Consider the following 26,927-nt stretch of genomic DNA (forward strand, 5'->3'; position numbering starts at 1 on the left):
CTGCGTCAAGTTTAAACAAAAGTCTCAATAATCATTTAAGTAGAAAGCGAAATATGTAAAGCAGAAATCAGCAAACAAGTTTATAAAAATATATTTCACTTTCATAAAATTCAGGTAAAAGATTTTATTTTCAGGAGACGGTGTTACTATGAGGACGTGGTGGGATGGCGAATGGCCTGGTTTTTTCTATAAAATGCAACGATTGTCCTATAATGGTAACACAACGTGGTGCCACTAAAATTAGCACGAAATCCCATCGACTCGATACACTTGTGATAAGTGTCAGAGGTAAATTCTTTATTTTCAAGCACTTAATTGAAAATTAACCTGGTGAGACCCGAGGTTCTAGAACAGTGTTTCCCAAACTTTTTTAGGCCACGCCCCACTTTAACATTTCTAAAATCATCATGTCCCCCCATGTAATAATTTTAGTTAAAAATTTATTTTTGTTCTTTTTAGTAATATGAATGATAATTTTGAAAGCAATTTCTTACAACTGTTGTCAAAACAAAGAAACGAACTTTTAATAAATAAAAATAAGATATTTTTAAAACTTAATTTAATGTGATTTGTGGACTTGATGCTTTTTACACAGCGATTTTATATCTGGCTCAAGCTTAGTTAGCTTAAGTCTCAAATCTCCACGTTGTGTTATATCCAGACGATTTCTTTTTTTAGTCAACAAATCACTCACAGCACTAAAGCCACATTCAGCTAGATATGAAGATGGAAACGGTAATAAGAGTTTTCTTGCACATTTTGTGGTATTGGGGTATTTTGCTTCTGTTTCATCGCAAAGCCATGCCATCGCACCTTTAATATTAAATAGAGTTATTACAGATTCGTCACTTTGCAACTCCGCGAGTTCTTCTTGATATTGCAGATTGGATATATCAGCTAAATCCACCAAAACTGGTTGCACCATCCATGTCGGAAAATTCATTTCTTTTAAATCAGCAAATCTCTCTTTAAAATCCGTAATTAAAATTTTTAAATGATTAACAATTTCAAGTATTGCAGAGTCAGAAACATTACACTTGTTGAGCCAATGAAACTGTTCAAAATTTCTGTTACTTAAGTGTTTCTGACTTAATTCTAGATTCTTAACAAAACCAAATATTTTTGCTTTGGCATCGACCAGTGTTTTGCTTGGTCCTTGTAGTTGCTTGTTCAATATATTTAGCTTCTCAAAAATATCGGCTAAGTAACTTACATATGTATTGCCATTTGTTGTCAATAAGAACTTCATTTCAGGCTTATCAATTAAAAACTTTTTAAGCGAATCAAACAACTCAATAAATCGTTTCAAACAATTCCCTTTTGATAGCCACCTTACTTCAGTGTGTAGTAACAATCGTACATGGTCTTCATTTTGCTCCTTACAAAATAGCTTAAATAAGCGCTCGATTTTAGCGCTGGCTTTTATCGAGTTAATGCATTTGATAACTGCATTTAGTGTTTCATGGAGGATAGGAGACATGTTTTTAGCCACCAAGTTTTCTTTATGAATAACGCAGTGAATAAGGGTCATTTCTGGATTGTCAGCTTTCATCAATTGTAAACAACCATTTTTCTTGCCCATCATATTTGGGGCACCATCTGCAGCACACGAAATAACATTCTTCATGGGAATTTCATTGTCATCCAAGTAGCATTTGAATATGTTGTAAATGTCTCTCGATTTGGTAGTCCTTTCTAATTGTTTACAAAATAGCATTTCTTCTGCAAACTGTCCACGTTCAATATATCTAACATAAGTGATAAGAACGGCCTCACTGTCTCTTAGAGTTGACTCGTCCATCTGCACAGAAAAATTTCTGGTTTTTAGTTTCAAAACAAGTTGTTTTTCAATGTCATCGCCCATCTCGTCGATCCTTCGGCTGACAGTATTGTTACTAAGAGGCATTGCTACTACACCCTAGTCATCTTTTTCTAAAACGGTTTTCATAAAAGCAGAAATAGAGGGCTTTATTAGATTCTCCACTATTGTGTGGCTCTTCCCTGATTTAGCAATTAACAAAGAGATTTGGTAACTAGCCTCTTGGATACGACTATTTGTTACATTTCTAGACGTGAATATTGAAGTAATGTCGTCCTTTTCTCGAACTTTTCCTTCAATGTTTTGAAGAAACTTAAATCTGAATTAATACAGTCCTTGTGTTTGGCCTTCAAATGTGCTTCAAGCCGACCCAATTTCATAGATTCGTTTGTCAAACATTGCTGGCATATTAAGCAAAACGGCATCCTCTCATCATTAACTGCTGGTATGAATCCATATTTCAGATATTCCTCTGAATATTGACGAACTTTCTTTTTTGTTGTTCCACTCATTTTTTATGGGCTAAAAAAAATAAAATTTTGTAAAAATAATTCAATGTGACAGAGTAAACGTAAATTAAGAAAAAATTGTTTTTGTGTAGATATACATTTTGCCGCAAGTAATACTAGGGATAAACGCAAGCCCTGAAGATTCCAGAAGATTAGATTGCGGGAATTAAATTCTTATGGACTCCTTTATCAAAGACACTCCTATTAGATATATTCAAACTAACAAAAGTAGCACAATTTATTAGTTCATAAATATTATCAATAGTTTTAAACTTTAAAAACTTATATAAAAAGTTAAATGTTAAAAAATAAACAAAAATTATTCAATACGTAAAAATTATATTTATACAACATGTATCAATAAATTCATTTAATCATATAAATGACAGACAATTAAAAATATTACGGCATATAGGTGTTAAAAATATAAGAGTTAAATTCTTAGAAAAATTTTGCAAAAACGTTGTTAGCGACTTTAAAAGATACAAGATTTCTGCGACAAGAGATACAGCAAAGGGAAAAGCTGAAAAGTTACAGTAGTGAACCGAAAATCGGAATCAATTGGGGACTGGGGTTGTTCAGATTAGTGATTTGTTCCGATTACGGTTTATGTACGAAAAAATATATTAACCTGTCCGATGTTCAAATTTTTCTCCGTTGCGTGTCGCTTCGTGTTGAATTTTCGTCGATTTTAAGCCTAACGAAAATTTTTATAATAATAATCGAGGCTATCGTATCGTTAAAAATTATTTCTGCATTTTGTACAAACAAAATAAATATATCGAAGAATATAAAAACAGGAAAATTATACTTTTGAAGTAAATTTAGTATCAAAAACGTTCGATTCAGCACGACACAGTCCGACTGAAAATCGTGCCGATTACCAGCGATTCCTATTACCGGGGTTCCGATTTACGAGTCTCTACTGTACTTGCGAACTCTAATAACATACACTGGACGACAAAAAAAAAAATAATGCACCATGAAGGACTTGTTGGATTTGAATAAAAGTTAGTATGTTGCATCATCATAGCTAGATATGTAAATGATTAGCTTTTGGAGTCAGGTTCTTGTGTTGTATCACGACCAGAGGGTAGACTCACTTATCCAAGTGCTTCCTCTGTCTGGTATAAAGGTGCACACTGTGATGACTTGTGCATATGTCCTGCGCTTGTGTTGATGGTTGTGACTTCGTTGAGTGATAGACATGCCTCTACGACATATTCGACGGCCTTACACTCAGTTAAGTGAGTTTGAGAGAGGTCACATCGTTGGATTGAGAGAAGGAGGATTGTCATACCGCCAGATTGGCCGCCATCTGAACCGTTCTGATGGAACTGTTAGGATGTGTTATGAGCAGTGGGTACGTAGGGGTACGCATGAATGGCAAACAGGCTCTGGACGCTATCGACAGACCACCAGGCGGGAGGATCGTCTCATTGTACGTCAAGCACGGACAGCGCCTACAGCTTCGTCATCTACCATTCATGCCGCAGTAGCACCTGCGTTACGGAACCGTGTATCCAGCCGCACCATTTCCAGACACTTAGTAGAAGGCAGATTGGTCTCCCAATGCCCAGTATGTGTTCTACCATTAACAGCCACCCACCAACACCTCCGTCTGCAGTGGTGTCTTGCATGACAATCATGGACAGCTACCGACTGGCAGCGTGTTGTCTTCAGCGACGAATCCCGCTTTTGTTTGGGGGCTCACAATGGCCGTGTGAGGGTATGGCGGCCCGCTGGTCAAGGCGTCAACCCAACCTATACTGTGGAGCGGCACACGGGCCCAACCCCTGGTGTTATGGTGTGGGGAGCCATAACATACGACAGTCGGACATCTCTAGTTGTCATGCGTACTACCCTCACAGCCCAACGATATGTGCAATACATCCTCCGGCCACATGTGTTGCCCCTCATGGCAGGGCTTCCGACAGGCATATTCCAGCAGAATAATGCCCGGCCACACACCGCAGTGGTCTCCCAAGCATGCCTATGTAACATTGCCACACTTCCTTGGCCTGCACGGTCTCCAGATTTATCGTTAATAGAACATGTGTGGGACTACCTGGGACACCAGCTGCGACAGCCGCGGGATCTGACACATCTTGAGTCCCAGTTGCATCACGCAGGGACAGATATGACACAGAACATTTTACGCGACCTTTATGCCTCCATGCCAAGGCGTATCACAGCTTGTATCCGCGCTAGAGGCGGCTCAACGGGATATTAGTGCCTGCACTGTATTGAACATTACTGCACAATAAGGTATGTTTTTGCTTTATGGTTGCAATCATATACCTGTCTAACTATGACGATGTCACAGACCAATTTTTATTCAAATTAAACAAGTCCTTCATGGTGCGTTATTTTTTTTCTCGTCCAGTGTAGTTTAGGTTTTGATACCATCTTAAAAATTATTATAAATAATTAAAATCCTCTATTTAAAAAATTGCTTTTTTATATTATTTGTAACCTAAAGCGTTGCGTTAAAAAAGCTCATAGCGAAGGGGGTAAATTATCTCATGTCAATTCTCAAATTGCCCCCTCTAACCAGCAAATTGCCCCCTGTGGAGCGTACGCCCCACTTTGAGAAACACTGCTCTAGATTGACCGCTAAACAAAGTACAAGAAAACAAAAAGTAAATAAGAAAGAAATGAAAAATATAGTATATAGAATACCCTGTACACGCAAAACTAATAGCTTGTACATAGGCGAGACTAAACGCAAACTAAAAATACGTGTCACAGAGCATATATCAGACTTAAAATACAACCGCTTAAACTCTGTTTTTCGTGACCATTGCGTAATCAACAACTGTAATATCGACAAATCAAACATACAGATTTTACACACTGAAGAGAAAGCATATGATCAAAAATTTAAAGAGTGTAGAAATATTAAGAAATAAACATTAGAATTGTATAAACAGGAATCTAAGCGTTAGAGTCAGTGAAAATTGGATGAAAATATTATGATTGGTTGATTATTGGTTATTATTGCACGTTAATTCAAATTGGTTAATGTCCTGTATGATGCTTTCATTATGTATAAAATTTTGAATGTATTTTTAGCAATAATTTTCTTTAATAATTTATGTTAGAATTCAAAGTGTGATATTGCTGCATGCTGATATATATGCAAATTGATTCGTAAGATAGAAGTGTCGGGAGAGTGGTTTATAAAATGTGTCTGAAAGAATGCAATACTTATCGTGATTTTATACTGTGTTCTATGCCATACACTATAGGTAAGCAAATTATTGATAATGTCTGTAACTTCTGTCTCAATAATTTAATTTTATAACTCGTTATATTTAAATACTGTGTTATTGGGCGTGCTACATGTCAAACTAACTCATACTTCACTTGATCAGTTTTGAGGCATGTTCTTTTGCTAATACATAACTCTCGTACTCGTTTGTGTCGATCATAGATACGACTATTGACTTCTGTATTGGGAACAACGAAATTGTAGATGCATTGGTGTATCATAAACGCAGTTTTATTGTATGTATAAAGTAGTTCACTGTTGTTTTCAAAATTAAAGGAACCCGACTGTGTTGTCGTGACAGATGTACGGGAGCTGTGTCTGTAAATACTACAATAATCGTTATACAACCTCTATCGTCACCTGTCAATCCACTAAATGCTGTTTGTGGGCATGTGATTCAATTTGAGGTGTGTTTTACTGGTTATGAAATAATTTGTATGTTTAGCTTAAGTTTAAATATGTAGTGTTTTTTATGTTACTTTGTGCCTGTTTTCGTGTTTAGTTAGCTGAGGAGGGACAAACTCCCGAAACGCATCTGTAAATGGCGTACTAACTGAATAAAAGGTGGAAAACTAGCCAAGTGTTGAATGAAAGTCGCTTCACTGTGCCAGTATACTACAGACCAGTATTAATTAATAGTCGTTGGCCATCCTCGTTTCTGGGAGAAGGTCAAACCCTCCCGCAATAGTCGCTTCTTTATATCAGAGCAGCGTTATGGAGGCATTCGAATAAGAAAATTACGAAGTTATCAGCCTGCACAAATTTGTTTTAAGTAGTTTTCGAGGATGCAAAGTTTAAATATTTGGTCCATTTTTTGCGAAATTTGATTTGGTTGGCAGATTACCGTTTGATACTAGGCTGTGATTAGAACAGTTTCTTGAGATAACATTAGGAAAAAATATGATATCTTCAATTTTTTAAGATATCGTGTTTTCAATTGGTGTGTACTTGACTTACAATGAAACTGCGACATTTCGTACCATCCGAGTATCGCGATATACGTGACAATATTAGGCTAAAATGACCAAACTCTTTATACTGTTTTCGTTTTAATGTTCCTTAATCTTTGTAGTTACATAAATCAAGTGCTATATTATTTATCTTACGTAACGGTTTATCGCACCGAGTGACCAATCTAACACATTTTAAATTAAAAATTGGTGGAAATAATTGGTCCATCAATAACATATAATGACCAGAACAAGACTGCAGACTGCATGAAAACGCAAGTGGATATACGTCCATACCTGTCTGTGTGATTCATTGGGTAGAGCGACAGTCCCGTCTAGAGCGAAAATAGGACCGGCTGCGATTGTTTAGTCGCAAGTGTATGCACTTGTACTGGAAACAATGAGTTTTATTTTTGCGACTAGAAATCGCAAGTAGAGGACAAGCCTTACGTAATATACCCTTTTTAGTTATATAAATCAAATAATATAATATAATAGAAGGGTTAGAAGTACGAAATAATCTTAATTAATGTTTGTTTTTATTTTTTGTCCGAGCAACGCCGGGCTCATCTGTTAGTTATTTAATAAGCCAGTATAGATAATTGTTAATTTCTTGTTACTAAATGGCATATAAATCATTTCTAAGCACGAAATAAAATATAAAATAGCAAAACTTACAAAAGTTATACCTTTAATACATCAGTAACACTAACTACAACATATCTTAAGTAACTGAACATTCCTTCGTAAAGAACAGTGAAAGTTAGATTCGTGAGGGCAATGAATTTCTGGGAATTGAACCATCCGCTACGAGAATATGTACATTGCTTTTTTATTCGACGTTTACAGATGTTGAACTATTGTCTGAATCGAGTACGGATTCACAGCTCGAATTTGGACGTTTCCATTTCGATTGCATGAACTGAAAAAATCTTCGTTTGACATTTGCCACGTTATCGTTTGTTTTCGTTTTCTTCTGTTCTTCATTATCCAAATTTCCTTCAAGTACACACTCGGACCAGAAACTTTCAAAATCTCTTAATAATTCGTCTAAATCGCTATCGTCCTCTGAGGGTATAGCTTCGAAATGTCTGCGTAATTCGTCGAAATCGAAATCGTCGTCTCTGGGTATTGGGGTTGAACATTGAGTAGGAGGCGATACAGGTTCAGTTAGACTCAACACTTGAAATTTTCGTTCTTTCTGAAGTTGCTGATCGTAGAGTTCTTCCACTGAAAAGTAAATACTCCACTTTAATTGTTTGAGAATTATTTCATATTTTTATCAATATTGTCATTATTAATTTCGTTATAAATGTCTAGTTATTGTTATATTTTATTCTACTTTTGTTCTAAAATATAATTTGAAGTATAAATAAATAAAATCATTTGTGTTAATTTTTTAACAGATGGAAAGAATTGCGATCGATCGATTAAAATAAAATCTCGTAACAGATGGCGTCATACTCGATTTTAAGTTGTTGCCGGAAAAGTTATGCAACTCGTTGCTAGATTTTTGTTCCTTCCAAAAAGTTGGTTTTTGGAATTTACGAGTTATTGAATCGAGACCATCGGTGTTATCAATATGTGAGGGCAGTTGTCTCTTCTGCTTCGCCACTCGTACGCCCTTGAGCTTACATATAAGAAATATGTATACATGTGAAATTTTAAGAGAGATGATTTTTCACATAGCATTGCAATACCTCTCCTGTATTGCTGTGTAGCAAAAGAAAAAGATATTCAGTATGATAAGAAAAAGTAAGACAGAGATAGGAAGTAAATCACAATCGGAAAAATCATTGTCCTTAATAATTGCAGTGAAAGTCAATAAACTGACTGATAGAAACTGTCACGAGTACACTGTAACAAAAGACAGCGAAAACGTCGCACAAAGGCGCAAAACAGGAGGTACTATAAAATTCAATTTTGCTTATTGAAGGTATTTAATAGAAGCATTGCGCAATATCAATGTTAATAAATAATTTTCTCTCATTTTATGCTGTCAGCGTGTTTCTACCGATTCCCCATTCAAAAGGTTGGCAAGTATGCATGCTCCATTACACAATAAAAAGAAACAATGAAAACGAGAACAAATAAGAATTAAATCGATCATCAGCGAATTGTTATAACTAGAATTAAGTTAAGTGAACGAAAGATCGATCGAGCCAAAATGAACAAACACGCAAAGTTCACAGGATGATCGATCGTTCGATCGCTGGCATACGAACAATTTTTGTACAGAATAAACTATTATTTAATACTTACAATAAGTTTCATCTATACTTGATATCGTCGGCTCAAATGTAAGGAATGTCCTGTTATCTTCATTCATCGTTTCAGCCATTTTTTCGATTTCCAGTGTTTTCTTCTGTCTTCTATTATTATTTTGACAAGAAAATGGCAGCAAATTCCTCTATTTAAAGCTGTTAGTACTGACGTCACTGGTAAAGATGCGTCAAAGAATGATACATTGCCTATTTTAGATTAGAAATGTTGTACTGTGCACAAATACGTCATATATCAATTAAAATATATAAATTTAGTAATTAGAACAATGGGATCGGTATACCCAATAAAATACTAAAAATATATAATTATTTTTAGTTTTAAAACAAGTAAAACTACTTTAACTTAGTCTGATTTTTTCCTCGTTTTTTTACATTAAATTTATAGTTTAAACGTGAGTTATACGACTTAATAAGGATATTCCTGGGATAATCATTTAATAAAAATTTTTTAAAAAGTTGTTTATAATAAACATTTTTTTATGTTTATAAACAATTTACGATAAACATTTTATAAACAATTATAAGCATTTAAATTGAAATAGATTTTTTTTAATACTGTTGTGTAGTCTAATTGCTGATATTTTTACATTAATTTGAAGCAGTACAACAAATTATATCAGCCAAATGAGCGCAATGTAAAATGTTACCCGTTTTCACCCTCCATTTATTACGGAGGCTTTCCATTCCTCACCCTTTTTATCGACCTCGTAGCGGGTCAAGTCTATCGTTACGGGTATAATTGGGGCCTGCTATGAGCTAATGCCAGTGGCGTAGCAAACATGACTGGCGTCCGGGGCACGACAATTTATTGACGCCCTTCGGCCCTATATAAATTCAGACATTTCGTAAGCTTATATCCAAATTTTCATCACGGAATGAGCATGAGATCGTAGTAAAAAGTGTTGCGTACGCCGTGTTACTGGCGCTTCTTGATACTGATTTTTCTTTTTTTTTCTGAATGCGATTATATTTATAAAACTACTTGTGTATTCTGTAATGGTATATTTGATATGTAACTATTTTTCCCATTAATCTGTTGTAAACCCGCTGGATTGAGAGAAAAAGAGATTTCCATTTTTCTCACGTACCGCATTGTTGCAACAATGTATCAGTGGCAGCAGAGGATCAAAATTATTGATCAGTTGATTGATGTGATATGGAACGACTCTGCTTTTACGCACTGTGAATGCTAACAGGACATTTTAATCTATCCCATCGTGGGTTTGGCCGGGAACAGAATGAGACACTGGGTAGTGAGAGAGGAAATTCGACATCACAACGATCGAATTTGAAACCGGACCCTTATCGACGCAATGTCAAACTGTCGATCGCGGACGGTTAACGACGACAATGCGTTTGTGTACGCGAAGAATAAAAGTCAATAGACTGCATCGAATTTATTGAATAATCATTATCAAACCATAGTTAGTAAATAATAATAAAAATAATTATTTATTTGTTTCCTTTTGAACTCACGAAGAATGTTTAAGCGCTACTTGCAAGATTAATCGATAATTTAGCACTTTATTGCTTTTCTGGCGCAGGAAAGTGTATTTCGCATCCGGGAAGAGAATTTCTCAAGTCTTCCACACAAGCTTCTCTGTTTACTATTTCTGGAAGATCGAACAACAACAGATACTTCAAGTTTCTATTTAAAAAAATAATAATAATAAAATATATTAATTACCTTACGGAAAAATTGATATAAAATTATTATTAACGCTAAAAAATCTTTACATTATCCAAATAACAATGAAGGTACGCTATATATTTTTTTCTGGAAACAACAATTACAGCTTATATTTATGGTCTACAAATCAGAATTTATACGTGTAGACTACTTAATAGTAAGGAATCTGATAAAATCCAATTTGATTATACGAACAAATATTTTAAAATATGACAATTTATTGTATAATTAAGATCTGAAAAATGAAAAATATGTTTTTCATTTATAAAAAGTAAAGGAAAAGATAATCTTGTTATCATATATAATGCTTGGTCTAATCCATAGTGAACAAAGGATAAATTGAGCAGTATGTCACATGAATAAAATGTTTTGTTTAGTTATTCTTACAAGTTTTTGTATTTAAAACGTCAGTTTAGTAAACTGATTACTAAGTCAATTACCCAACATACTCTCATGTCAATTGTAACCAACAACCAACCATTCTAAGGACTGAAGAGGGGTCACTAAGACTCAAAATGCATTTCCTTTCAAATATTCATAAATCAACTGTTCTTTGTGTGTTGTGTTACTGAAGAAAGAAAGCCACTAACTTTTAATTCTATAAAGTTTTTGTTATTATTATTGGTATTCGTTGTAGGGGGATGGCATATATTGTCCTCGAGACCACCAAATTTCATGTATATTTTATTTATTTATTTTTATATATTATATTATAGGCAGCACTGTAGTTGTGCCCTGGTACTTTTTTAAAGCAGAGAAAAAGCCATATACTTTCTGAACATATAGGTTGGTTTTTAGACTTGACTAAAAAACAGAAAATTACTTCCTGCACAGTTTTTTGCACTGAATACAAATATATGTCATTTTTGTAATATTTTAGCCATTCTGCAGATATTGCACCAAAAGGTATGTTGTGCATATACACAATTCTTTGAGAAATCATCAAAAAATGGAGGTGCCACCATCAAAATAATTTTTTTTAATGGTGGCTGTAGTGATATCGGACCTTCTCGTCCTCCCTCACTTGCGGTTTGGTCGGAAAGGGTGCAATCCACCTACACGCGGTAATAAAGGGTTGTAAAAGGGGATAATAAATATAGACAAAGAACCATAAAAAGGAAGGGAGAAAAAAAGCGGGAAGAGGTACGGTGAGAGGAGTTCGGGACACAAGAGAGAGAGGAAGGACGAAGTGGTGGTCCCTGAGTTTAGATTAAAGTTATTTTGTGTGGATTATCTGACTGTTTTTTGATTTTGTGAGACGAACTGACGGGGTGGAATCCGCTGTTTCAGAACGGGTTTCCTACAGTGGCACCTCCATATGGTGATGAATGGTGAGTTTGAATCATGGTGATGAGCAATGATGAATGGTGAGTTTGAATCATGGTGATGAGCAGTGATGAATGGTGAGTTTGAATCATGGTGATGAGCAGTGATGAATGGTGAATCATCACTGCCTTGTAAAGAACAGTGAAAGTTAGATTTGTGAGGGCAATGAATTTCTGGGAATTGGACCATCCGCTACGAGAATATGGACATTGCTTTTTTTATTCCACGTTTACAGATGTTGAACGACTGTCTGAATCGAGTACGAATTTATAGCTTATATCGTTTCCCTCTCGATTCTAAGAACTGAATAAAACTTCGTTTGATATTTTCCACGTTATCGTTTGTTTTCGTTTTCTTCTGTTCTTCATTATCTAAATTTCCTTCACATGCGAACTCGGACCAGGAACATTCAAAATATCTTAATAATTCCTCTAAATCGCTGTCGTCGTCTGTGGGCATATCTTCAAAACGTCTGTGTAATTCGTCAAAATCGTCGTATCTGGGTATTGGGGTTGAACAATGAGTAGGAGGCGATACAGGTTCAGTTAGACTCAACACTTGAAATTTTCGTTCTTTCTGAAGTTGCTGATCGTAGATTTCTGCCACTGAAAAGTAAATACTCCACTTTAATTGTTTGAGAATTATTTCATATTTTTATTAATGTTGTCATTATTAATTTCGTTATAAATGTCTAGCTATTGTTATATTTTATTCTACTTCTGTTCTAAAATATAATTTGAAGTATAAATAAATAAAATCATTGGTGTTAGATTTTTTAACTAGAATTAAGTTAAGTGAACGGAAGATCGATCGAGCCAAAATCAAGAAGCACGCAAAGTTCACACGATGATCGATCGTTCGATCGCTGGCATACGAACAAGTTTTGTACAGAATAAATTATTATTTGATACTTAAAATAACTTTCATCTATACTTGATATCGTGTCCTGATATGTGAGGAATGCACTTGTATCTTCATTCATCGTTTCAGACATTTTTTCGATTTCCAGTTTTTTCCTCTGTTTTCTATTATTTTGACAAAAAAATGGCAGCAAATTCATCTATTTAATACTGTTAGTGCTGACGTCACTGGTAAAGATGCGTGAAAGAATGATACATTGCCTATCTTAGATTAGAGATGTTGTACTGTACACAAATACGTCATATATCAATTAAAATTATAAACATTTAAATTGAAATAGATGTTTCATACTGTTGTGTAGTCTAATTACTGATACTTTTACAATACTCACTGCTTCTAATTAAAGTAAGTATCTGGCGTGAGACTCGGTGACAAGTCCATGAGACATTCGTACAAACACACGATTGATATTACAAGTCGAAAACTCATCGGTATAGTTACGCGATTCATTTCTTATTACTTTCAAATTCTCGTTGCTATACTTCGTAAGAATATTCTTGGGCCCGGGAGCACGTTTCTATTGTAAGTATCTGGAGTGGGACCAGGGAACAAGTCCATACAAATACACGATTGATATTACAAGTCATATATATCATTGATATCACATTAATTGGTACAAGAGTAATTGATACATAGCAGTAAAATATCACAAATTTATGTCCATCTGGATCAGTTCAACAATTGCAATTACCAGACCTTGGTAAAGAGTTTTCACCATTTTGATCACGGCATACTCATCATCGGTTAAGTGTATTATTTAATGCTTTTGTTATCGCGTATTTAATTAATTGAAGATTTTATGTTATATATATATTCATTACAACATTTCCTTACAAACACCCCTCACGATATCATTCAAAATTGAATCATTATTTAATTTGTTCATCACATTCATTCATTTACATATCACGCATCACAGCTGTAAACAACCCCGTCACATAACACCAACACTACTTCCCAAAATCCAATCTTCTAGGTCCTCGTCTTGGGAAGTGAAAACGCCACTCGATAATTTTGAATGGCGGCTAAAGGGGCTTTGGTACACAAGATATACGAGTTCGTTTATAACATTAAATTTTTATGAATAAGTTTATTCCTAATTTAGTTTTTATTATGACATTTAGTTTATTTCACTTAACCGTCATCCTGCGTCAAGTTTAAACAAAAGTCTCAATAATCATTTAAGTAGAAAGCGAAATTTGTAAAGCAGAAATCAGCAAACAAGTTTATAAGAATATATTTCACTTTCATAAAATTCAGGTAAAAGATTTTATTTTCAGGAGACGGTGTTACTATGAGGACGTGGTGGGATGGCGAATGGCCTGGTTTTTTCTATAAAATGCAACGATTGTCCTATAATGGTAACACAGCGTGGTGCAACTAAAATTAGCACGAAATCCCATCGACTCGATACACATGTGATAAGTGTCAGAGGTAAATTCCTTATATTCAAGCACTTAATTGAAAATTAACCTGGTGAGACCCGAAGTTCTAGAATATAAGGCTGTCAGTTGCTATCTCGAGCGTGGATGCCAACTCCGCAGATAGATAGATGCCTTCGCTTCAGCACCACTGAATTTAAATGGCGCATGATAAGATTACATAATTAGTGTAGCTGTTACTAGAGCTTACAGCTTACACTAAAAACTTTATTATTTTTTTATTCTTATTTTAACAAATTTACAAATGCTTTCAGTTATCTACAGTGCCATCTTTGGCAAGAAATGTAACAACAGTATTTTGATACTAAAATTTTTACTACACTTACACATACACCAGGTTCTGTGCTCAGACATTTTGAAGAATCGTGTTTTGATAGAACAGGTAAAACTACGAGCTTGAGAGGTGGCTCAGAACCAACCATCTTTAAAGCTTTTTCAAAGTGTATGGTAAAGGTAAAAAATAAAAGGTAAATTCTGCACATACTGACTCTGAACTTTTTCGTAATTATATTCAAAATTCAGCTGTTACGTAATGATTTTGTTAATAAACTGATCGAAAATAAATGTATTTTTCTCGCGTTCAATTATGTCGAAATTTATGAAGACGTATTCACAAAATCCAGATATTACAGTTTTCAGTTTTTTGTTACAATTGTGTAGAGCGAAGGTTTTTTCCACTTCGTGTCCACTTTCTATTATTTATTTTTTGGCGATAGTCGGAAAATAAACTTTGAATTTTTAACATATGAAAAGCGAGACTGTGACCAGATCAATTCCATAGCATCCCGGTCGCAGAAATTGTATAAATTTTACTGTGGCCTTAACGGATTTTAAAGAAATTTCTTAGAAAACAGACACTTCGATAAATGTAGATATCAGTATGATATTAACCACTGAACACTTGTTGTTAGTCGTGGGATCGCGCCTGAAAGTAAAATAAAGGGTAAGGTCGGAGTCGGATACCGGCTCTTAGAGGGCCGAAAGGGTTTTCAAAAGAAAATGAATTCGAAGTCTGATATTGAATAGAATTTATTAGAATCATTTTCTAGTGACAAATTTTAAAATATGCAAATGATATTAAATTGAAAAGAAAAGGATATTATTTGTAAATATTTAATCAAAATAACAGAATTTCAATTGAAATGATTAACATTAATTCGAACAATTAAAATATAATTTGTGTCTCATAAATATGTTTTCGTCATAAACATAAAGATATCGACTTTTATAATTGTAAGAGAAAAAATAACGGTGACGAGCGAATTCATCGGGGTAGAAATTTACAGAAACGTTTTGATTGTCTCTGGAGAAGAAATCCGATAAAAAATTAATCTCGTCTTTCTGATCTAAGACGCAGTAAATTCTGCCAGATGCGACGAAAAACCTGTATAACTAGCAATCGGCGGGAACAACTGCTTCGACAAAATGGCCATACTCTTCGGATCGATCCTCAACACTACATACGCGCTATTTCGAGTGTAGTAGCAAGTCCAGACGCCATACTCGTCCGCGTAAAAGAAGATCAGGTTGTCGTTGAAAAAGTAACCGTCGTCTAGCTCTTTCACCTTCGACGTTTCTTTTGTCATCAAACTATATTTGGCGATTCTTTTTTCTTCCTTGTATTCGCTGAAGAAACTTCCGTTTACAAAAAATATAATTAAACTTCCGTTGTATAAGAAGCCATATTTATAAAATTCGTCGGGTAATGTGCCACAACTGGCGATTTCGTATTGGCCAGATGTTTTGAATCTATATTCCGTTATATTGGGTGTGAGAAATTTCTTTATCCAAACGCTAAATTTGTTTTCGGAATCGTTTCCGAACGGATCGGTGGTCAAAAGAAAAGATTTACCTCGAACCCAATCAGGAATTTTGAAAATAGATTTTCAATTTTCTCCAGGACACGGTCTGTTAATTTAGCAATTAATTGCATTGTGTTTCTATTATGTTCTTGCTTTCGGTTATAAGCCGAAAGTTAATCGGTTAGGCGGAGGAATTGGTTATTTGTATATGGCAACAAAACACGTGGGCGATGCCTCCCGGGAGGACTTTCATTCGGGAACCCGTATTTCAGTTTTACAAACTTGAAGAAAATCCCGAAAACTTTTCTTGACTGGTCAGTTGACCAGGCTCGAACCGGCGACCAAGTCTTTCTTTTTAATATCGACGTTAATGTGGAGGTTATTGCGTAGTCGCTTATCCTCGGAAGAGCCGGCTGAAGCTTTCTGCTTGACCATACGAAATTACTCGCAGAAGAGCCGTGGAAAATGCCTACCAGAAGATCTTTTAAGGGTAACTGGCCTCAATATAGGCGTTAGAGACGTGGAGAAAACCCAGAAAACTTTGTGGCCAGCCCCGTCCAGGCGAGGCACGAACCAACGACCGTACTACCAGCAAACAGAACCGTTTGGCCACTGAGGGGGCCGCGACCAACTATCACTGTTCGGTGGTTTTTATTTACTCGGCCACTGGGAGAGGGCGTAACGCGAAGGGATACATGTTGTAGTGTTTACTTTTTCCTATGTTACATATAATGGAGGGTAATCGATTCAAAAATGACCCCACTTTTCAACATTACGTGGGACTTTGAAATGTCAAGAAATGCAAAGAAAAGCCTCAAATTGTGTGTGGGAGGGCAGAATTTTGTTCACTCGATTTAAAGCTTAATAACTCCCGTGCTTTTGGTCGAAACTTTCTGAAATTTTGCATGGAGATTTGTATAATAGAGGAATCGATGCTATAAAATTTTGGTGGTTGAAGGTCGAGTGGGTGGGAGGGAGAGGGAAGTCACGTTATGACAACGTTCCATCAATTTTATAAACAACTTAATTATTTTAAAAATGGCCATTAGGATATTACCAGGATCGCATTAGACTGTTATTACTTCACTTTCACTGGTATGCGAGAGGAGTCTGTAGCTCGTGTGGCTTTATACTAGACTGTTATTAAAACATCAAAAGTAGCTTTAAACAATGAACTATTTTGTGAAGCTCTGGACAGGTCCGAACCTCACTGAAAGTCGCGTTAAAATCATTTGTTTTTAGGAAAAAAGTTATTTTTTTTTAGAAAAAAAATAGAAGTTAGAAATAGTTTTTCTTAATGAAAACGACGCGAACTTTTAAACAATAGAACAATAGAAAAACGCAGATCGTCTATCTCCGAATGGGAATCGAATTAAATTTCGATTTTGACCTCTCCCGCGCCCCCGAAAGGTTTCGAATTGTCACCAGGTGACGCGGAGAGACCAATCGGAAAGTGGAATCGGAGGAAAACGGATAAAACCTGAAAATTCAAGGACGCGACGGCTTTTTCTCCCGAAAGATCCAAGTGACGGATCTATTGTTGTGGGTGTGTCTCGTGCCCATCTTCGTCTCCTTCTCCCGATCTGGGATCGACATCTTTCCATCAACGGAGGTCGACCGCATCGTCCCGGAGTCGTCGAGACGTCGAGGGAACTGGCCATTTGCGACCCAGGGACACTCCTTCAAAATGGGACTATATTAAAGACCAGGAGGCTGCTGCCGACCTAAAACTTCCAATATCGCGGAAATCTTGTAAGCTTCTTTCGTGTGAAATAAACGGTTCCTTGTAACCGTAGAGTCTGTCTCAGTGCCTATCGCCCGCATACGACTCTTCGCGACCGCTCGACCCTCTTGACCTAGTCTGCACCCTGTTGGCAACATTTACAATTTTGCCTTCCGGTTTACTGTCATCCGAAGGAGTGTTTATTTCTGGGAATCTTGAAATAATCTTGAAAAAGTCTTCAATTTGGAAAAAAAATGGTAATCACTCCGAGCCAAGTCCTGGCTATAAGGAAAATGTTCAAAAACTTCACACTTAAACTGCATAAGCAAGTTCTTCGTCAACGCAGCAGCAATAACCCACATCTGCGTGTTGCTGGACTTCGAGCCAGGACATGGCTCGGAGTGATTACCATCTTTTCTCCAAATTGAAGCCTTTATTGGTATGGAATCACTACGGAAGTGACAACAAACTGAAAGAAGCCGTTAATCACTGGTTCAAGAACTTGGCGGTAACTGAGCGTGCAGAAGGTATAGAAAAGCTGGTGATACGCTTTGACAAATGTTTAAATTTGTATGGAGACTACGCAGAAAAATAGCTAAGGTATCATGTGTGTTGTACAATAAGTTTTGTTTCATTATCTTAAATAAAAATATCTAGAGAGACAAACGTTCTTTACTTTTAGAATGACCCTCGTGTTTTTTAAAATGGTGGCTACTATTGTTTAAATACCGAAACAGTTTTAATAAAGTTTCCGTCTCGACTTCTATCAACCTTTACAAAATGCAGCTTTCTAATTTTAATTCCAAACGCCTTCTTCGGGAGAACAAATCGAAATGATTCTTTCTTTAACGGACTGCTTGTTCTGGAGCGTTATAAATTTTAACTTTAAATTTAAAGTTAAAATTTATCTCGATCTTGATGTCGTAATCACTAAGAAAACAAGTTAACATTTGAATTTTTTAAAAAACCATGTTCGATCGAAACCACAATAAATTATCACTCTAATATACCTTTGCATATTAAAAAGAATGTTTTTTATATGAAATATAAAAATAATACAAACCAGAACTAGCGAAGAAATAAATAAAAATAAACATATAAATCATCTAAAGAAAAAATTTACCAGATTACCCTACCAGATTAATCAATGAGTGGCAACAAAGAAAACACAACATTATTAAAATACCAAGTAAGAAAGAAAAAACAAAATCAAAAGTTAAATATCTAAGTTTTTCATACATAAAAAATATGCACGAAAAAATGGATAAAGAGATACGGTAAAATAATATAAAATTGGCCCCAAACTATAAAAATTTAATCTCTAGATTGACCGCTAAACAAAGTACAAGAAAACAAAAAGTAAATAAGAAAGAAATGAAAAATATAGTATATAGAATACCCTGTACACGCAAAACTAATAGCTTGTACTTGTACATAGGCGAGACTAAACGCAAACTAAAAATACATGTCACAGAGCATATATCAGACTTAAAATACAACCGCTTAAACTCTGTTTTTCGTGACCATTGCGTAATCAACAACTGTAATATCGACAAATCAAACATACAGATTTTACACACTGAAGAGAAAGCATATGATCAAAAATTTAAAGAGAGTGTAAAAATATTAAGAAATAAACATCAGAATTGTATAAACAGGAATCTAAGCGTTAGAGTCAGTGAAAATTGGATGAAAATATTATGATTGGTTGATTATTGGTTATTATTGCACGTTAATTCAAATTGCTTAATGTCCTGTATGATGCTTTCATTATGTATAAAACTTTGAATGTATTTTTAGCAATAATTTTCTTTAATAATTCACGTTAGAATTCAAAGTGTGATATTGCTGCATGCTGATATATATGCAAATTGATTAACAAGATAGAAGTGTCGGAATAGTGGTTTATAAAATGTGTCTGAAAGAACGCAATACTTATCGTGATTTTATACTGTGTTCTATGCCATACACTATAGATAAGCTAATTATTGATAATGTCTAATTTCTGTCTCAATAATTTAATTTTATAACTCGTATATTTAAATACTGTGTTATTAGGCGTGCTACATGTCAAACCAACTCATACTTCACTTGATCAGTTTTGAGGCATGTTCTTTTGCTTATACATAACTCTCGTACTCGTTTGTGTCGATCATAGATACGACTATTGACTTCTGTATTGGGAACAACAAAATTGTAGATGCATTGGTGTATCATAAACGCAGTTTTATTGTATGTATAAAGTAGTTCACTGTTATTTTCAAAATTAAAGGAACCCGACTGTGTTGTCGTGACAGATGTACGGGAGCTGTGTCTGTAAATACTACAATAATCGTTATACAACCTCTATCGTCACCTGTCAATCCACTAAATGCTGTTTGTGGGCGTATGATTCAATTTGAGGTATGTTTTACTGGTTATGAAATAATTTGTATGTTTAGCTTAAATTTAAATATGTAGTGTTTCTTATGTTACTTTGTGCCTGTTTTCGTGTTTAGTTAGCTGAGGAGGGACAAACTCCCGAAACGCATCTGTACATGGCGTACTAACTGAATAAAAGATGGAAAACTAGTCAAGTGTTGGATGAAAGTCACTTTACTGTGCCAGTATACTATAGACCAGTATCAATTAATAGTCGTTGGCCATCATCGTTTCCGGGAGAAGGTCAACCCCTTCCGCAATAGTACCTTCTTTATATCAGAGCAGCGTTATGGTGGCATTCGAATAAGAAAATTACGAAGTTATCAGACTGCACAAATTTTAAGTACTTTTTGAGGATGCTGAAATATTTGGTTTATTTTTTGCTAAATTTGATTTGGTTGGCAGATTACCGTTTGATACTAGGCTGTGAGTGGAACAGTTTCTTGAGATAACATTAGGAAAAAATATGATATCTTCAATTTTTTAAGATATCGTGTTTTCAATTGGTGTGTATTTGACTTACAATGAAACTGCGACATTTCGTACCATCCGAGTATCGCGATAAACGTGACAATACTAGGCTAAAATGACCAAACTCTTTATACTGTTTTCGTTTTAATGTTCCTTAATCTTTGTAGTTACATAAATCAAGTGCTATATTATTTATCTTACGTAACGGTTTATCGCACCGAGTGATCAATCTAACCAATTTTAAATAAAAAAATTGGTGGAAATAATTGGTCCATCAATCTATATATATAAAAACGAATGTATGTCTGTCTGGCTGTCTGTTTGTCCTTCATGCATTACTACACCATTTATCCGATCGCCATGAAACTTTGGGAAGTTGTTTAATACATTCCCGCGAAGGTTTCTGGCATATGTGAAGACCACTATTTCCCCCTTTCAAAAATATATTTATATATGAATTAAGGCTTTTATGTCCAACAGATGGCGCTAACTTCCGACGGCCTAAGTTTGCTTTTCTGTGAGGCATTGTTTTTCTGTGAGAACGGACTAAACCAGATCATTTTCTATCTATCTATATAAATAAAATATAACGTTCGTTTGTTCCTACCGATTCCTTTGAAATTTTGACACCACGTTGCATTCGAATACGCACGTGTTTTTATATAATATACACGTCGAAATTCCCCCTACTGGAGGAGAGGGACAGGATTAAGGCTTACTGTGAAGAACTCGGCTTCTATTTATACTATTTTGCATGCGTTTTTTTGCGTTTTTAATTGCGTTTTAATAGGTTACGTCAACAGAATATACACTAAAAGGGATTTTTCGATATTCCCCAGCGGGGAAAGGGACAGGATTAAGGCTTACCGTAAAGAACTCTGCTTCTATTTATACTATTTTGTATGCGGTTTTGATTGCGTTTTAATAGATACGTCAAGAGAATTACACTAAGAAGGGATTTTTTGAAATTTCCCTCACGGGGGAAGTGTTATACATTTATAATAGCCACATTTTGAGCCACAACAACGTGTGGCCGGGTCAGCTAGTAACATATAATTACCAGAACAAGACTGCAGACTGCTTGAAAACGCAAGTGGATATACATCCATACCTGTCTGTGTGATTCATTGGGTAGAGCGACAGTCGCGTCTAGAGCGAAAATAGCACCGGCTGCAATTTTTTAATCGCTGCGATTGTTCAGTCGCAAGTGTATGCTCTTGTACTGAAACAATCAGTTTTATTTTTGCGACTGAAAAAATCGGGCGACTAGAAATCGGAAGTAGAGGAGTAGCCTTATGTAATATACCCTTTATAGTTATATAGATCAAATACTATAATATAATAGAAGGGTTAGAAGTACGAAATAATCTTAATTAATGTTTGTTTTTATTCTTTGTCCGAGCAACGCCTGGCTCATCTGTTAGTTATTTAATAAGCCAGTATAGATAATTGTTAATTTCTTCTTACTAAATGGCATATAAATTATTTCTAAGCACGAAATAAAATATAAAATAGCAAAACTTACAAAAGTTATACATTTAATATATCAGTAACACTAACTACAACATATCTTAAGTAACTGAACATTGCTTTGTAAAGAACAGTGAAAGTTAGATTCGTGAGGGCAATGAATTTCTGGGAATTGAACCATCCGCTACGAGAATATGGACATTGCTTTTTTATTCCACGCTTGCAGATGTTGAAGGACTGTCTGAATCGAGTACGGCTTCACAGCTTGAATTTGGACGTTTCCCTTTCGATTGCATGAACTGAAAAAATCTTCGTTTGACATTTGCCACGTTATCGTTTGTTTTCGTTTTCTTCTGTTCTTCATTATCCGAATTTCCTTCACGTGCTAACTCGGACTAGAAACTTTCAAAATATTTTAATAATTCGTCTAAATCGCTATCGTCCTCTGTGGGTATACTTTTAATACGTCTGCGTAATTCGTCTAAATCGCTATCGTCCTCTGTGGGTATACCTTCAATACGTCTGCGTAATTCGTCTAAATCGCTATCGTCCTCTGTGGGTATACCTTCAATACGTCTGCGTAATTCGTCTAAATCGCTATCGTCCTCTCTGAGTATACTTTTAATACGTCTGCGTAATTCGTCTAAATCGCTATCGTCCTCTGTGGGTATACCTTCAATACGTCTGCGTAATTCGTCTAAATCGCTATCGTCCTCTGTGGGTATACCTTCAATACGTCTGCGTAATTCGTCTAAATCGCTATCGTCCTCTCTGAGTATACTTTTAATACGTCTGCGTAATTCGTCTAAATCGCTATCGTCCTCTGTGGGTATACCTTCAATACGTCTGCGTAATTCGTCTAAATCGCTATCGTCCTCTCTGAGTATACTTTTAATACGTCTGCGTAATTCGTCTAAATCGCTATCGTCCTCTGTGGGTATACCTTCAATACGTCTGCGTAATTCGTCTAAATCGCTATCGTCCTCTCTGAGTATACTTTTAATACGTCTGCGTAATTCGTCTAAATCGCTATCGTCCTCTGTGGGTATACCTTCAATACGTCTGCGTAATTCGTCTAAATCGCTATCGTCCTCTCTGAGTATACTTTTAATACGTCTGCGTAATTCGTCTAAATCGCTATCGTCCTCTGTGGGTATACCTTCAATACGTCTGCGTAATTCGTCTAAATCGCTATCGTCCTCTGTGGGTATACCTTCAATACGTCTGCGTAATTCGTCTAAATCGCTATCGTCCTCTGTGGGTATACCTTCAATACGTCTGCGTAATTCGTCTAAATCGCTATCGTCCTCTGTGGGTATACCTTCAATACGTCTGCGTAATTCGTCTAAATCGCTATCGTCCTCTGTGGGTATACCTTCAATACGTCTGCGTAATTCGTCTAAATCGCTATCGTCCTCTGTGGGTATACCTTCAATACGTCTGCGTAATTCGTCTAAATCGCTATCGTCCTCTGTGGGTATACCTTCAATACGTCTGCGTAATTCGTCTAAATCGCTATCGTCCTCTGTGGGTATACCTTCAATACGTCTGCGTAATTCGTCTAAATCGCTATCGTCCTCTCTGAGTATACTTTTAATACGTCTGCGTAATTCGTCTAAATCGCTATCGTCCTCTGTGGGTATACCTTCAATACGTCTGCGTAATTCGTCTAAATCGCTATCGTCCTCTGTGGGTATACCTTCAATACGTCTGCGTAATTCGTCTAAATCGCTATCGTCCTCTGTGGGTATACCTTCAATACGTCTGCGTAATTCGTCTAAATCGCTATCGTCCTCTGTGGGTATACCTTCAATACGTCTGCGTAATTCGTCTAAATCGCTATCGTCCTCTCTGAGTATACTTTTAATACGTCTGCGTAATTCGTCTAAATCGCTATCGTCCTCTGTGGGTATACCTTCAATACGTCTGCGTAATTCGTCTAAATCGCTATCGTCCTCTGTGGGTATACCTTCAATACGTCTGCGTAATTCGTCTAAATCGCTATCGTCCTCTGTGGGTATACCTTCAATACGTCTGCGTAATTCGTCTAAATCGCTATCGTCCTCTGTGGGTATACCTTCAATACGTCTGCGTAATTCGTCTAAATCGCTATCGTCCTCTGTGGGTATACCTTCAATACGTCTGCGTAATTCGTCTAAATCGCTATCGTCCTCTGTGGGTATACCTTCAATACGTCTGCGTAATTCGTCTAAATCGCTATCGTCCTCTGTGGGTATACCTTCAATACGTCTGCGTAATTCGTCTAAATCGCTATCGTCCTCTGTGGGTATACCTTCAATACGTCTGCGTAATTCGTCTAAATCGCTATCGTCCTCTGTGGGTATACCTTCAATACGTCTGCGTAATTCGTCTAAATCGCTATCGTCCTCTGTGGGTATACCTTCAATACGTCTGCGTAATTCGTCTAAATCGCTATCGTCCTCTGTGGGTATACCTTCAATACGTCTGCGTAATTCGTCTAAATCGCTATCGTCCTCTGTGGGTATACCTTCAATACGTCTGCGTAATTCGTCTAAATCGCTATCGTCCTCTGTGGGTATACCTTCAATACGTCTGCGTAATTCGTCTAAATCGCTATCGTCCTCTCTGAGTATACTTTTAATACGTCTGCGTAATTCGTCTAAATCGCTATCGTCCTCTGTGGGTATACCTTCAATACGTCTGCGTAATTCGTCTAAATCGCTATCGTCTTCTGTGGGTATACCTTCAATACGTCTGCGTAATTCGTCTAAATCGCTATCGTCCTCTGTGGGTATACCTTCAATACGTCTGCGTAATTCGTCTAAATCGCTATCGTCGTTTCTGGGTATTGGGGTTGAACAATAAGTAGGAGGCGATACAGGTTCAGTTAGACTCAACACTTGAAATTTTCGTTCTTTCTGAAGTTGCTGATCGTAGAATTCTTCCACTGAAAAGTAAATACTCCACTTTAATTGTTTGAGAATTATTTCATATTTTTATCAATATTTTCATTATTAATTTCGTTATAAATGTCTAGTTATTGTTATATTTTATTCTACTTTTGTTCTAAAATATAATTTGAAGTATAAATAAATAAAATCATTTGTGTTAATTTTTTAACAGAGGGAAAGAATTGCGATCGATCGATTAAAATAAAATCTCGTAACAGATGGCGCCATACTCGATTTTAAGTTTTTGTCGGAAAAGTTATGCAACTCGTCGCTAGATTTTTGTTCCTTCCAAAAAAGTTGGTTTCTGGAATTTACGAGTTATTGAATCGAGACCATCGGTGTTATCAATATGTGAGGGCAGTTGTCTCTTCTGCTTTGCCACTCGTACACCCGTGAGCTTACATATAAGAAATATGTATACATGTGAAATTTTAAGAGATGATTTTTCACACAGCATTGCAATACCTCTCCTGTATTGCTGTGTAGCAAAAGGAAAAGATATTCAGTATGATAAGAAAAAGTAAGACAGAGATAGGAAGTAAATCACAATCGGAAATATCATTGTCCTTAATAATTGCAGTGAAAGTCAATAAACTGACTGATAGAAACTGTCACGAGTACACTGTAACAAAAGACAGCGAAAACGTCGCACAAAGGCGCATAACAGGAGGTACTATAAAATTCAATTTTGCTTATTGAAGGTATTTAATAGAAGCATTGCGCAATATCAATGTTAATAAATAATTTTCTTTCATTTTATGCTGTCAGCGTGTTTCTACCGATTTCCCATTCAAAAGGTTGGCAAGTATGCATGCTCCATTACACAATAAAACAAATAAGAATTAAATCGATCATCAGCGAATTGTTATAACTAGAATTAACTTAAGTGAACGAAAGATCGATCGAGCCAAAATCAAGAAACACGCAAAGTTCACACGATGATCGATCGATCGATCGTTCGATCGCTGGCATACGAACAAGTTTTGTACAGAATAAATTATTATTTGATACTTACAATAAGTTTCATCTATACTTGATATCGTCGACTGAAATGTAAGGAATACACAAGTATCTTCATTCATCGTTTCAGCCATTTTTTCGATTTCCAGTATTTCCTCTGTCTTCTATTACTATTTTGACAAGAAAATGGCAGCAAATTCCTCTATTTAAAGCTGTTAGTTAGTACTGACGTCACTGGTGAAGATGCGTCAAAGAATGATACATTGCCTATCTTAGATTAGAGATGTTGTACTATACACAAATACGTCATATATAAATGAAAATATATAAATTCAATAATTAAAACAATGGGATCGGTATACCCAATAAAAGGCGCAATTCTAGATGTTTATGAGGGGGTTGGGACCTTGACAGGGCGTTAGAACATATTAATAGGGACAAAAGAGTCTAATAAACCATGGGTGTAAGGGCGACCCTTCGCGAGATATAGGCCCCCCCAAAATGACTATCGACGTCGGAACTGATGACGCTTTCTCCGCTAAGCCTATCGCGCGTTTAACAGGCAGCAAGCCCTATTGGGAGTACTATAGATTTCTCCCTATGGAATTTCAGGACTTTGATTATATATTTGAACTCAGGGAACCGAGACGAGTTCAACGGTACCCTATTTTTGGACCGGAGACGAAAAATAAATGTTACTTATGGCAGCGAACATGGCGGCCCGACTGACCTCTCGTACGGGCGCCACCACACGCCGCCAAGTGCTAAACTAGTGATCGATTCATGGTAGTTCGTGAACGAAGTAAAAAAGGGGGGAAACGTCTTCTAAAAGCAATTTTAACGGCAAGCGACGCGACTCCCGATCGCGATAGCGAGGCCGGAACTGACGTAGGCGCATCTTTCGAGGGCTATATCTCGCGAAGGGTCGCCC

At 36.1% G+C, this 26,927-nt stretch overlaps 2 protein-coding genes across 2 annotated transcripts; both read right to left on the reverse strand.

Moving 5' to 3' along the window:
- Positions 1–559: 559 nt before the first annotated feature.
- Positions 560–1,906, reverse strand: LOC136984598 (protein FAM200C-like). The gene has a single exon (XM_067281657.1). It carries the CDS (start codon positions 1,904–1,906, stop codon positions 560–562), a length of 1,347 nt encoding a protein of 448 aa, XP_067137758.1.
- A 20,592-nt stretch (positions 1,907–22,498) lies between these two features.
- Positions 22,499–26,130, reverse strand: LOC136984599 (putative leucine-rich repeat-containing protein DDB_G0290503). The gene is made up of 2 exons (XM_067281658.1): positions 26,052–26,130; positions 22,499–25,032 (listed from the first exon to the last, which is right to left on the reverse strand). The coding sequence occupies exons 1-2, from the start codon at positions 26,128–26,130 to the stop codon at positions 22,499–22,501; spliced, it is 2,613 nt and encodes an 870-aa protein (XP_067137759.1).
- Positions 26,131–26,927: the final 797 nt, after the last annotated feature.

This window comes from Centruroides vittatus, unplaced genomic scaffold (assembly GCF_030686945.1).
Source record: "Centruroides vittatus isolate TY-2023 unplaced genomic scaffold, ASM3068694v2 contig_925, whole genome shotgun sequence".
Classification (NCBI taxonomy): Eukaryota; Metazoa; Arthropoda; class Arachnida; order Scorpiones; family Buthidae; genus Centruroides; species Centruroides vittatus.

Bases quoted from the DNA above. Each gene is read 5' to 3' on its own strand.
- LOC136984599 (XM_067281658.1), bottom strand. From the start codon at position 26,130: ATGGCTGAAACGATGAATGAAGATACTTGTGTATTCCTTACATTTCAG. The intron at 25,033-26,051 runs GTAAGTATCAAA...TTTACTTTTCAG, and splicing joins AAGTATAGATGAAACTTATT to TGGAAGAATTCTACGATCAG.
- LOC136984598 (XM_067281657.1), bottom strand. From the start codon at position 1,906: ATGCCTCTTAGTAACAATACTGTCAGCCGAAGGATCGACGAGATGGGC.